This window comes from Cibotium barometz, chromosome 4 (genome assembly GCF_041138505.1).
Source record: "Cibotium barometz isolate CiBa-2024 chromosome 4, ASM4113850v1, whole genome shotgun sequence".
Classification (NCBI taxonomy): Eukaryota; Viridiplantae; Streptophyta; class Polypodiopsida; order Cyatheales; family Cibotiaceae; genus Cibotium; species Cibotium barometz.
The window spans coordinates 10,441,431-10,455,753 of NC_141049.1; the positions used below are offsets into that span (position 1 = coordinate 10,441,431).

General features: G+C 46.9%; 1 protein-coding gene across 1 annotated transcript in view; it reads left to right on the top strand.

The window, feature by feature from the left end:
- The first annotated feature begins 286 nt into the window (after nucleotides 1–286).
- Nucleotides 287–14,323, top strand: part of LOC147638900 (shaggy-related protein kinase epsilon-like) — a 76,789-nt gene continuing 62,752 nt past the window's right edge. Inside the window, exons 1-4 of the mRNA XM_086785431.1 lie at nucleotides 287–1,582; nucleotides 1,745–1,843; nucleotides 1,927–1,986; nucleotides 2,160–2,432. Coding sequence (XP_086641557.1) covers nucleotides 1,460–1,582; nucleotides 1,745–1,843; nucleotides 1,927–1,986; nucleotides 2,160–2,432 — 555 coding nt within the window. The 5' untranslated portion in view covers nucleotides 287–1,459. The remainder of the gene's footprint in view (nucleotides 1,583–1,744; nucleotides 1,844–1,926; nucleotides 1,987–2,159; nucleotides 2,433–14,323) is intronic.

Here is a 14,323-nt window from a genome sequence, read left to right on the forward strand (position 1 = left end):
TGATAGAGTATAACCATTTTTCTTTAATCAAATTCCTATGATTCCTCGCCAAATGGGAAAAGGACACTGTAAGAGTATAACTCGGTTTCTTTAATCAAATTCTTATGATTTACATTCTAGAAGTAAAAGGGGTTTAGTAATTTAAAATATAGAAAAGGTCAAATATCAGCCTGCTTTTTTGAGTTTCCACCAAGGGCTTGGTCCACTAGGTCCTCAAAATTAAGAAAAAGGTATTATGAAAAGCAAATGTGAAGGTTTTTTTTCTACAAACTCTCACAAGGGTTGGACATTGAAATTACTTACCTTTTGGAGAGGTTGAACTTTCAAGTACACTGCTAGATCATTGGCCTAATAAGCTTTCTTCCTAAGGGAGGTGGGTAGGTAGGCCCAGCCTGAGTGTGGCTGCTGGCAGAAGCGTCGTCTCGTCCTGCTGCCTGCACTGCACTGGGGTCTGGACTCTGGCAGTTGGCTAGGTAGTGCCACGCTGCCAGCAGTGTAGGTAGCCTAAAAGGCAGACCTTTCTTCTTCTTCTTCTTCTTTCTCCTCTGCCAAAGTCCATAGACTCCTCCCGCTCTGCTCGTTGACACTGACCTCACGCAAGTGCCAGAGGACGGGACGGGCCCTCACATTGTCAGGAGCAGCAGGAAGGCAAGGAACGTCCTCAGGGAAGGCAAGGGCGCGGCTACGGAAAGCGAAGGAGGCGGCAGGCCCCGTCTCCCCCCCCCCGCCCCAAACGAAACAAGAGAACAGAAAGAAGTCGTCAAAGAGAGCAGAAGTAAGAAGAAGAAGAGCCACCAACACAGAGAGAGAGAAGGCTGGAAGAGGGCAAGATGGGCTGAAGAAAGCTACGTAGCTGCATTATCCTCGGCTCGCTAGAATTGGGGCATCGCGTGGAGAGAGAGAGAGAGAGAGAGAGAGAGAGAGAGAGAGAGAGAGAGAGTCTGCTGTAACTCTGAGGAGATTTGCGTCTTCCCGTTGCAATACAATCCACAGAGGGATGGAGCGTGATTTGCTCCAAATCTGTCCGCTCGCCCTCTACTTGTCGCACAGAGATACTGGACCCTTCATTGCCTAGACACACACTCCTTAATTGCTCTGCCTGGGTTTCGCTTCTTCGCCTTCTTGCCGACTGTTTCTGGCTTTGCCTTCCAGGTGGTTAGAAGGAGAACGCTTGGGAGAGGGTTAGTTATATGGGTGTTTACTCGCTCAATGCCAGTGTGTAGAGAGAGAGAGAGAGAGAGAGAGAGAGAGAGAGAGAGAGAGTCTCCAGCTGCATCTTTCCTCCTGCAGTTGCCTTCCAAGCGTAGATCTGCCTTTTCTTTTGCTGGATGACATGTGACCTAGTTCTTTATCCGCTTCTTACACAGATCTCGGGGAGCTCTGTTTGTGGCATGGAAAATGTTCTTTGCAATGAGTGATTAATTTTCAAATTACAAGCGTTGGTTTCCTCCCCCTGCACATGGCATCATCAGGATTTGATTCAAGTGGAGCTTCAAGCATGGTTGGTTTTAAGGTGGGAAACGGCAGTGCCGATCATCTACCTCGGGAATTACATGACATGAGGCTCCATGAAGCTAGCAAGGTTAGTGGTTTTCACCAATAACAACATAGCAATGGCTGAGTTTGCTGTGATACTGGATGAGCGTGCTATTTGTTATGTGAAGGCTCTCGTCTCATGATTTACTTTGATACGACTCCTATCTGGCTCACATGGACTAATCTGATGCGAATTTTTGTGGAGAAGACTCGAGCATATGACACAACCATGGTTGACAGCAATAGCTCAGAGACTGGACACATCATAACCACCACCATTGGTGGCAGGAACAACCAACCTAAACAGGTGAAAGCATATATTAAGGTTTTGTTGCGGTTAGAATCCATCAGTTACTCATAGCTTTTACTATGTTTTACTGCCTATTACAGACCATCAGTTATGCTCCAGAGAGAATTGTTGGCACTGGCTCTTTTGGCGTTGTTTTCCAGGTTGGTGTCAAAATGTTGTTACTCGCCACCTAGGATTGACATCAGTCAACATGCTACTTTTATTTTTTCATCTGCGTACCTTGAGAATGCTAACATGCTTCTCAAAATGTGACTATATGTTGGGTGGTGTTGTGACAAGTGTTGGTGAGTTTATGAAAGACTTGGCTTGGCAGGCCAAATGCATAGAAACGGGGGAGACTGTTGCCATTAAGAAAGTCCTGCAAGACAAAAGGTACAAAAATCGGGAGATGCAGATCATGCTTCATCTTGATCACCCAAATGTTGTTGCTCTAAAGCATTGCTTCTACTCTACAAAGGGCAAGGATGAGGTGTACCTCAATTTGGTGCTCGAGTATGTGCCAGAAACAGTCTACCGTGTTGGAAAGCACTACAGTGATATGGCTCAGAAAATGCCTCTCATCTTGGTGAAGCTGTACACCTACCAGGTTAGGCCTTATGCCTCGACAAGTTAACTTTGTTGCTGAGGCTTTCTTTTTTGGCTATTGCATGTAATAAATGCAAAATATTGAATCTCACAAACTATGGTGCTCTCAATCGTGATGTGTACGCGTGCGCGTGCACTCACATAGCACATAGAGACCCAGAGACCTAGACTGTGTGCATGATAAGGAATATAAGCGCTAACCATGTACCCTTCTGTCATGAGCTTCAACAGCAAGTTCCTTCAATTCAAGGATATGGGGTAGAACATTATCATGTCAATTCCTGATCATGACTGCATTCTCTCCCTGGTTGGTAGGAGGACGCCTGGTTTGAGACTTGTCACCCTGAACTGGATGCATGGTGGGAAAGCCAGGCTTGGCTAGGTGCATCCACACGAAGGTGGCCTCCTCATCCCATCTGACCACTGCTAGTATCCTGCGTAGATGGGGCCTGAACAAGCCTCTTGAGCTGCTTCCCCCCCTGGGGTACAAGTCAGTCTTGAGTTGACTCCCATACATATCTCGACACCTCGAGTAGCATGATTGGGGCTTTGTTGAGTCTGTGTAGAAGATGATGTCTCTTCCTGTGTAGGTATGTGCAAAGCGACTTGGGTGGAACATAAGGTCCCATTTGCTGCAGCCCCTATGGAGAGTCTCTTAGAAGGACATCATCATCTGCATAATAGGATAGAGACCATCTCTTTTTGTGTACCGTTGTAACATGCGGAAGCTTTGTGGTCGAATCGGTAACTTCAATGCTCAGAATTCAGCAATCTTTCACGACGAATATAATGCACAAAACTGCAGAAAATAGAGAGAGAGAGAGAGAGAGAGAGAGAGAGAGAGAGAGAGAGAGAAGAGGACACAGTATTGGGTTCCAAATACCCTTTATAGGGCCCCCACCACGAATGGTGTATTTGCTTTATTAGAATGATGAAAATCTGAAAATAAAGACTGAAATCTTGACCTGCAATGTTCGTTCACCTTGGTAGGAGCACTCCCTTGGCTGTCCTGGCCCTTGGAACATGTCCACCCTTTGTGAAAATAGGAGATGAATGACTGAATTCCAGCATTGGGTTTATTTACCCCCTACTGCATCCAGTCGGCCAGTTCTGCACGCAGCAAATCCTCATGACTTGCTAAAAAGGCATTAAATGCTAATGAATCTATTTCCTTTCACACCCATGAAGTGGCTGGCCACCAAGCACACCTGCTGGATTGCTGGACAGCCCATGTGCTGGCTGTGTGGGCTGCCCCACACATGGCCGACAAGCTGTCCAGGGCCTGGGGCCCTGTCAGCTGCCTGTCCAGAGGCCCAGGGCTGGCCGACAGCCCTTCCAGCTTGGGGCCCTCCTAGCCCCTTGGGGTTGGTTCTATACCTTCCCTATGCCCAATGCAAGAGCTCTAAGCTCTGATCTGGGTTGGCCCTATGGGCTGGTCCCTTCTCTACATGCAAACCTACACGCCTACACAGATGTCGGGCACTTGGTCGTAAACTAGATACTCAGATCACGTGACATCTCACAGCACGGACTGGCATTGCTTCATGTGTAGGACAATGCAGTGATGCACACTTGACCTCAGACGCATAGAGTGGAACCCTGGTTGACTCGTCCCGGACTGGGCCCACATGGGACCTGTTTCCACTCCGGGTCTTGTGCCTTCTTGTTCAGATATGTCCACGTGGCATCCAAGTGCGGGATGCATGTGACATCTCCACCTGACATCATTCAAGAGGGAGACTCACAGCACGGGCTGGCATTGCTTCATGTGCAAGACAATGCACACCTGACCTTGGACGCATATAGTGGAACCCTGGTTGACTCGTCTCGGACTGGGCTCACATGGGACCTGTTTCCACTTTGGGTCCTGTACCTTCTTGTTCAGATACGTCCATGTGGCATCCAAGTGCGGGATGCATGTGACATTCCCTTCTGCTTAACTTGATGGAAGTTGCATAGTCTCCGAATAGTCCATTGATAAAGCCGGATAGTCGTTGACGAACTCTTTGTCAAGCCATATCGCTTCGTGGGTCCCTTGGTCCTGAAACTTCGTGAGGAACTGTCTTTGTCTTCGGCCGGAGCCATGCTTGAAGCTGTGCGAAAGGATTTGTTTTGGAACCATCCCTCCAGCTTCGTCAACTATATTTGGTTCCGTTTCGTCTTTCACTTTTGAAGGGATCGATGGTTTTAGCCAATTGACATGGAACACATCATGCATAGTCTAGCTCGGAGGTAGCTTCAACTTCATTGAAACCTCGTAAATCTTTTTCTGGATAGAAAAAGGTCCGAAGCTTATGAATGATAGCTTTGGGCATTGCTTGTCCACCTAGGTTCATCTATATATATATATATTGCTTGCCCACCTATTTCAATCTTTGCTTCATGATCCGAAGATAAACCCAATTTCCTTTCGAGAACTTCATATCCCTTCGGTCTTTGTTGGCTTGTCGAGTGTAAGCCTCCTATGCTTTAGTTAACTTGTCTTTCACTGACTCCAAAATCTCCTAGTAAGACTCCGTCAGTTTGTTCGCTTTAGGTACTGAAGACGAGGTTGTGGTCAATAGTGACTGGAATGGTCTTCCAAAGGCTGCTTCTTATGGAGTCCTGCCAATAGTTGAAAAAAAGTAATCATTCAAAATAGCTTGAACTAAAGGCAAATATGATTCCCACTTACCTTGCTGATTGTGGACATAACACTTCAGCGCATCAAAGGTCAACTGGTTGTAGATTTTTGTCTGGCTATCAGTTTGTGGGTGAAATGCACTGGAAAAATTCAATGTAGTACCAAAGTTATCAAGCAATGTCCTCCAAAATTGACTGGTAAATTTGGCATCTCGGTCTGACATTATGGTCCTAGGGATCCCGCCAATCGGGTACCAATGCCGAATGAACAAATGGGCAACATCTTCGGCAGTCACATTGGCCTTGCATGGGATAAGCATAACAAATTTGCTAAATCTATCAACTATAGTTAAGCACTGAGTATTATGCTTACCCGGACTGGGAGGCAGATTTGTGACAAAATCCATCGATATATCTTGGAAAGGTCCTTCGGGAATCGGTAAAGGCTATAACAACCCTATCTTCTTCACACGAGGAGCTTTCACTTTTTGACAAATGTTACATTGTTGCACATGTGCAAACACATCTCGCCTCATTCTTGGCCAATAATATTGCCTTTCTAACTTCTCCAGAGTCGAATTTATGCCCTGGTGACCACCAGTGATGGCATCATGGGAGTCATGGAGAAGAGGTGCCTTGAATGACTTCATGACACAAATATTTCTGATTGTAAATCTTGCACTCTTTGCTCTAGTGCAGTTGCATGCTCCCGCATAATTTCACGTTGTGGATTAAAGCTGGAGCCTCCACTGTTGTGTTGCAGAGAGCAGGCTTTCCACTATTTGCATTTTCGTCGGGTTTATCATCTCCAGAATCACTTCTACCGGCTGCTTTCCTTTATCCAATGGTATGTCCCCAAACTGGCTTGCTCTGGCACTTAACATAAAACCTGTAACTAGTAGCACGACCAGTGTCTCTTCAGTTTGTTACTTTGACTGACCCCAAAGTTGCTGCTGCAATCGACCCAGCTAGTACTGTGCTGGTTACCCCCCTAGTTCCAGTTGTGGTGGCAACTGGGGTTGCTTGTGCAAGCGCAGGTCCTGTGGCATCCATGTCTGTTCCCACTATGTACCGAATTCCTTGGAATCCGCGTACGTGTGCTTCATGTCACCTAGTCCTGTACCAGCGAGGTCGAGTCTAGTGGTCTGAATCAAAGTCACTTGTCCCTTCCTGCTCAAAGCATTGGCCACTGGGTTGGCCTTTCTTGGAAGTTACCCGATTATACCACCAAATTACTGGAAGATCTGGCCCAGCGGTGTCGTCGGTCACTCCACTGTGCACTTGGCATTGTTTGAATCTAGCGCAATGCCTAATGGTCGATGCGAACCTCAACTCAAATTGACGGCCATAAAGGAAATGTTTTCAATATTTCAAGGTTTGAATTATTGCTAGGAGTTCCCTATCGTAAACCGAGTAATTCTTTTCTATAGGTAGTAACTTACGAGACATGTAAGCTACTGGATGGCAATTTTGTTGTAAAACACCTCCAACTGCGATGTTACTCGCATCGGTGATCACTTGGAACGGCTCGTCCCACGAGGCAAGCGCTAGACAAGGCGTTTCTGACAGAGCCACCTTGAGGTTCTTGAATGCCTCCAACGCTCGTGGAGTCATTTGAATCCACTGCCTTTTAGTCTTGACACCCTTTAGCAGATTGGTGAAATCTACTGAGAGGTCAGAAAACTAATCTATGTGGGTGGAGTATGCCTGGCATATACCCACAAAGGATCTGATGCTAAACGCAGTCTGTGGTACTTCCCAGTTGACAATCACGGCCACCTTGGCTAGATCAAGTCGGATGCTCTCGGCATTGATAATGTATCCAAGGTAGTGAACCTCGAACAAATAAAATTTTGACTTCTTCTCATCGACGTAGAGCTCGTTGCTTTCCAGCAACTTCAAGACTTTTTGTTGGATTATATCATCTCTAGAGGGTCTGCATCACCTCTTTTTCATGCTTGTATTGGCTATTTATGAGGCCCTGCATTGGCATACCTTAGCAGAGATTATTCATCATTTTTCTACCATTTTTTGGTATTTTTAGACATTTTTGTAGCATTTTCTACCAGTACCCTAGGGGAATATATAAGGGTTGACTCCCTTTCCCCCAGTTCATCTCATTCTTTTGCATTCAGTTGAGGTCAGTAGCAGCTGCTTCTGCTTCTTACCATTGTACAGTACGTACGGGCTTCCCTCGTGCTCAGTTTTCAGCAATAAACATACAGGTTTTTCTTCTTCTTGTGGATGATTTCACTTGCAAAGTTCGGGTATGTTTTCTGGCTCGCAAGTAAGATGCTTTTGCCAGTTTTAGGACTTGGATCGCGATGGTGGAAAATCAGTCTGGGGGTAGAATTTCGTTCCTCCGGACTGATAATGGTGGCGAGTTTGTACCATTTAATGACTTCCTTGCTTCAAGGGAATTCATCGACAGACTACAGTTCCTTACACTCCTCAACAGAATGGAGTTGTGGAACGAAAGAACTCGACCGTCAAAGAGATGGCTCGTGCTTTGTTGCATCATGCAGGTCTCTCTCCTGCTTTTTGAGGCTTTTACAGGCCACAAGCCGTCTGTTTCTCATCTTCGTGTTTTCGGCTGTGTTGCTTATGTGCATGTCCCAGATAAGAAAAGGACCACACTCGCCCCGAAGTCAAAGAGGATGATCTTCACAAGCTACAGTCTGAGATCCAAAGGGTATACCGCTTTTGGGATCCGGAGGTTGATGACATCATCATTTTCCATGATGCTCGGTTTGATGAGAGCTTGTGTGTAGTTTGAGATCCAAAGGGTACCGCTTTTGGGATCCGGAGGTTGATGACATCATCATTTTCCATGATGCTTGGTTTGATGAGAGCTTGTTTGGCATTGATTCCTCTCCACTTGATGCATCTTCCGACTGATGCTAGTGATCTTTTATCTCTTCCACATCCAGCTCCTCCTCCTCCCCCTGCTGCAACCTCGGTGCCAGCTGCTCCTTTATAGTCACACGTTTCCGTTGCATCAGCTTCTGCAGTTCGCAGTCCCTCTACGAGTCGTGCTTTGACTCTAAGATTACCCTCACCAGTGCTTACCTTATCATCACTTCCAGCAGCATCGGATGAGTCCTCTACTGCAGCTGGATCTTCTTCTTCATGCTTTGAGAGGAAGGCTGGCCTACCTCAGTGGGTTCAACAACTCTAGAGATTCTGGTCTCACTGATGCACAGCTCCATAACCAGATCTCTACCACCACCCTTGGACCTCGCCGTTTATCTCGGGTTTCCACATCTCATCACACAGTGAATTATGTTGTCATGAGTTCTTTCTAGGAGATTGATGAGCTTGAGAGTCCAGAGGAGGCTCTTTCACAGCCGCAGTGGCGGCAAGCCATGGAAGCAGAGATGGCCTCTATTGAGAGGAATAACACTTGGTCTTTGGTACCACGTTCTTTACATTGTCGTGTTATTGGTGTGAAATGGATTTTCAAAGTGAAGTTTCATGTAGATGGTACTTTGGACAAGCACAAAGCTTGCCTTGTTGCATGAGGATATGCTCAGAAGGCAGGTGAAGACTTTGATGAGACATCTGCTCCTATAGCCAGGTATACCACCATTAGGATTGTTTTGGCTTTGGCTGCACACTTCAGATGGCTCGTGTTCCAGATGGATGTCAAATCCGCTTTTCTGAATGGAGATTTAGAGGAGAAAGTTTATGTTGAGCAACCTCCTTGTTTTGGTGATTCAGGGACAGGACACCCATGTGTATCTTCTGCAAGGCTCTTTATGGTCTCAAACAGACACCCCGTGCCTGGTATCAGAAGATTGATGCCTTCCTGTTATCTTTTGGCTTTGAGAGGGCATATGCTGACAACAATCTCTATGTGCTTCTTTCTGATGGAGATATTTGTGTCATTGTTTTGTATGTTGATGACCTCATTCTTTTTGGCTCAGATACAGGGTTGGTCACTCAGGTTCAGTCCAAGCTTTCAGAGACATTTGAGATGATTGATCTTGGCCTTCTACATTATTTTCTTGGGCTGGAGGTTTGGCAGAAAGATGACTGTATCTTCATTTCTCAGCAGAAGTATGTGAAGAAGCTGCCCACACTTTATGGGTTGTCCCATGGATCCCAATGCCAAGTTATCCAAGGAGGATGATACACAACAGAGTACCGGCAGATTGTTGGCTCGTTGCTTTACCTTGCCAACACTCATTCAGACATCTCCTATGCTATGAGTGTCCTCAGCTAGTTCTCATCAGTCGCTCGAAGGTCTCATTGGCAGGCAGCTTTGAGAGTTCTTCGTTGGAATATATAAGGGCTGACTCCCTTTCCCCCAATTCATCTCATTCTTTTGCATTCAGTTGAGGTCATTAGCAACTGCTTCTGCTTCTTACCATTGTACAGCACCTACAGGCTTCCCTCATGCTCAATTTTCAGCAATAAACATGAGTTTCCAGCATTTACAGGTCTTGTACTTGGGTCTACATCTGTGTTTTCTATTTGCTTCACTTTCTTTCACTTTCTCCACATCAATGTCATGCTGCTCAACGGTAGCTGAAAATAAACATGAGTTTCCAGCATTTATAGGTGTTGTACTTGGGTCTACATTTGTGTTTTCTATTTGCTTCACTTTCTCCACATCAATGTCATGCTGCTCAATGGTAGCTGAAAATACTAGTATGTCGCCAAGAAAAATGAATACGCACTTTCCTATTAAGTCCCTGAACACATGCATCATCATGCGGTTGAATGTGGCTGGGGCGCTCGTTAAGCCAAAAGGCATGACAACAAATTCATAGTGGGCCCGCTACGTACGGAAGGCAGTCTCGGGGATGTCCCCGTCAACAATCCTCATGTGGTGGTACCCACTCTTCAAGTCTAATTTCGAGAACACCTTGGTTCCATTCAGCCTCTCAAGAATTTAATCTATTCGAGGCATCGGGAACTTACTCTTGATAGTCAGCTTATTGAGTGCACGATAATCGACACACAATCGAGAAGACCCATCCTTCTTCTTGACAAACAGGATCGGAGCTGCAAATGGCAACACACTGGGACGTATGAAGCCAGATTGCAACAATTCTTGGAGTTGGCGGCCCAACTCCGATTCCGTTGCCTTGGAAAGGCGGTATGGAAACTTGCTCGGGGGATCCGAGTCTGGGAGGAGGTCTATTCTGTGGTCCTCTGGTCTGGATGGAGGGAGCTGGGGAGGGAGATTGTCCCGAAGAAAGATCTTTTGGAACTTGTCATGGAGAGCTTGGTACTTCTCTGAAGCCCTGGCCACCATCTGGGCAGTCTAGATGTAAATCATCGCACATTGTGCACCTTTCCTGATTTCTCTTTTAGCTTGGAAATGGCTTATGAGAGGAAAGTTCGGGATTCCTGGCTCACACTTAATGGTCACTGGGGCTTTAGACACATTCTGATTAATCACGAAAGTGTGCTTGTCCCACTTGATATTTGGCTGGAACTTGTGAAACCTCTGATGAAACCTTTGAATGCCCAAAATTATGTCTGCTCCTACAAGAAGGGCAACCATAAAATCACCCACAAACTCTACGCCTAACTTAGCATTTTGAGCTTCAAACTTGATGCTCATCGTCATGCCTATGCTAAATCCCTCAACTTTCTTGTCCACCGAAGTCAACACGAAACAGGCTCGCCGAGCGGCCTATCCGTGACCACATCCTCCGGGCTGCCGCTGTCAAACAAGACAATGACTCTTTGGCCACCTATGTAGCCAAAGATCTTGAGTAATTTGTTGCGCTCATACTCCTGGTCATGGGCGCCCTTCTGCTTATCTTTGAGCTCCCGACATGATTGCACCAATCGAAGCAGTGGGATCCGAAGAACTAGGGGCAGCCACTGGGGTCTGCGTGGGAGCTGGGCTCAACATTGAAGCCGTGGAGGTTGGGGTGGTTCTCTTAGGGCACTCCCTAGAAGTATGTCCTTTTGTATGACAAAAGAAGCACCTATCCTCCTCCTTGTACTGATCTGTCTCCTCAACACTCAATTTACAACTGGTCTTGCCTGCCTGAGCTTTTTGGTTTGGAGTAAGCTTGGGCGCATTGGTCGAGTTCTTGGAGCTAGAGGCTCTCCTGCTCTGTCTTGGGGAGGACCTTGTCTGGTTTTGGTCTTTTTCCCTCGATGCAGTTGCCTTGGGGATGGTAGGGTGGAAGGTCTTGGGCTTTGCGTCGTTATGCTTCATTTCGGCACTCTGCGCAAGCAAGAGTGCGTCTTCAAGGTGGCTGGCCTAAACATACGCACCTCCCATTGGATTTGCATGTCCAAGCCATAAAGGAACTGCCCTTTCTTGTCCTTGTCAGAAAAGCCCAACTGCAAACATAAGTTTGAAATCTTATCGGCAAATTGAAGGACCGGTTGCGCATTTTGAGCGCTCCCCTAAACTCGTCTTCGAGTCGCTCAAGGTAATGGGGCGGTAGAAACTGCTGCTTAAGGTCGAGGACAAACTCGTTCCAAACATAAGCTGCCATACCTAATCTGGTATGGGCATGAGCCCATTGGGTCCACCAAGGAATGGCCTCACCTTCCAAATACCAACTAGCCAAGATCACTCTATCAGTATCACTTTTTCTAATTGCGAAGAATATGCTTCAAACTGATGCAACCAGGACTAAAGAGTTGTGGGATCGAGTTTACCATTATACTTAGTGAAGTTCATTTTCTCGAGAAAATGACTCAAGGAAGCCGTTGGTGTCATTCTTGCGTCCAAAGCCGCAAGGTATCTTTCGTGTTCATGCTTCGCCTGGCGTCGTCTTGTGCAGCAGCATGGGCTACTGCCGCACGGTCTTCCATTGTCGAATCTCCAATGCATGTATCTGCACCTCGAGCATAGAACTCGGTTGCGATCGTGACCCTTAAAAAGGGTCATTTTGTAGAGGAGCTGGAATCTGGGAAACGAAAGGAGAGGGAGGAGGAGATGGAAAAAGAGGAGCTGGAGAATGGGTGCGCTCTTCCAGGGCCAAGATCTACGCGTTCTGCTCTTCCAATCTGGTACCCTGTTCTGCGATTGCTCGCATCATCTGCTGGAACATCTCCGGTACACTCATGCTTGATGCCCTAGATGGACTGCCTAGTGCACTTTGGTCCCAAGGTTGTCGTTCTCTCTCTTCGTCGTAGCTCGCCATAGCAAGAAAATGCACTTCCTTTCTAGAGTGCAATCTGACCATCCACTATGTGTGGGAGACTTCCGAAGGTTGAAAACCAACCGTTCTTCGTGTTGGTGTTGACTGCAAGAAGAAGAAGCTCACACAGAAATGATAGAGAGAGAGAGAGAGAGAGAGAGAGAGAGAGAGAGAGAGAGAGAGAGAGAGAGAGAGAGAGAGAGAGAGAGAGAGAGAGAAATGAAATGAAATGAAATGTTATATTAACGTCTTCAAAAGGCCATAATGACCTATGAGACCAAAAGTTACATCATGGTGGATCTGATACAATGTTTGGATAAAAAAACCCAGAAAATGAAAAATAAAGATGATACTACTGGCACCTAGAAAATGAAACTGGAACTGGAAGGTACACTATGGAGGTACCTCCATCTCATAATATGTGCCGCATCGGACACTGGCGGATCTCCTCAATATCCTCTGTGGTCAGCACCCTGACTGGGTGTCCCGCATGCCTCGCAAGAATAATCCGAATCTGCCGCTGCAACCTCCGTCTATGCTGGGATGCCCTCCTCCGTAGTCGTGGGCGTCTGGACCACCCAAGCTCAATCGCACGATCAATCAGTGTACCCCTGGTGTGGGCGGTATCCATGTCCTGCTGCTGCTGTGGTCCATCTGGCGCAGTGATGGCTGGACTAAAGAAGTCTGTAATGTGCCTCTGAGTCTGGCTCTCTGTGCGCCTAAGCAGGCTATCTCTATGTCTCCGCAGCTCAAGCAAGAACAATCCCAAACACCTCTGGTCCTGGTACCCCATGACTCTGGAAAGTGGTCCAAAACCCTCTCTGAATAAACAGTGGAAACGACCACGTATCTCATAGTATGCAGTACAATGGCATATATAATGCAGCTCTGTCTCTGGCTCCCCATGGCATACTCGGCATATCCTGGCCTCAGCTAGTATACCTCTATATCGGCCAATCTCAATCTCAAGCTGGTGTGAGGATGTGCGAATTTGACCAATAGCACATCGTACTGCATGAGACAAGTGTACATCCATGTAACTGGGTCTGATCACAAAACCATCTGCTGTGAGCTGAAGAAAATGCTCTCTGTAGAAAGCCATCTTTGTGCCCAGCTCCTTAGTCGGCTGTATCCATGTCCTCCTAATGTCCAGCTGAACTAAATCCTGACGAACTAAATCCTGACGGATGAGTCTGGTAATCTCTGTCCGTGTAAGAGTGAGAGAGGGTGCCTCCAGAGAATACTGGAAGGGAGGCAATCTGTCCATGCTAAAACCATGTGCCTGGAACCAAGATGTCATCTGTCCATACCAACAAGCCGTGTCTCCCTGTAAAGCTAACTGTCGGGAGGACTCTAGGGCGAGGTGTGCATATCTGTCTCGGGGGAGATCCCACAAGCCATGTATGTAGGAGACTGATCTCGTAAGAGCCTCAATCACCAGAGGGGCAGCCGCCAGCTCTGCTCGAATAATCTCATGAGGTACCACGGCCTTGGCTCTAATAAGCCTAGCAATCATAGATACCAAAGGCCTCTCCATACCTCTCCACCCGCCTGCGCTGTGATGGCCCACTGAAGGTCCCCATATCTGCACTCCATAAAGCATAGCTGATGTCACTAGAGTGTCAAAAAGCCAGAGTTTCGTTCGAGGTTCCTGAAACTGAACCTGCGAACACATCCTCTCCAAACCACCCAGGGCTGCATGTGCTCTAGTCAGTCTAGTCTCTGCTGCTCTCCTCATCGAAAACACTGGCCCACTGAATACTACCCCAAGATATGTATATGCATCTGTATACTCCACAATCTCCTGCCCATATGTAAATGTGGAAGCTGATCGCCTAACCCACTGTGGCGTGGTGTTAAACACCATAACCTTGGTTTTGCCAAGGTTGACAGACAATCCACTATCATGTGCAAACTCATGTAAAGCATCCAGATGACGCTGCATACCCTCAGGGGAGTCAGAGATCAACACAATATCATCAGCATATAACAATAGTGGGATCCATGTACCTGCTAGCTGGGCTCCTCTGTCCCCCAATCTCTCAATGTAGTCAGAAGCCTCATCCACATACATACCAAACAGTGAAGGAGATAACGGGCAACCTTGCTTCACTCCTATAGTGGAGTGAACCAAAGTAGAGACCCCCTC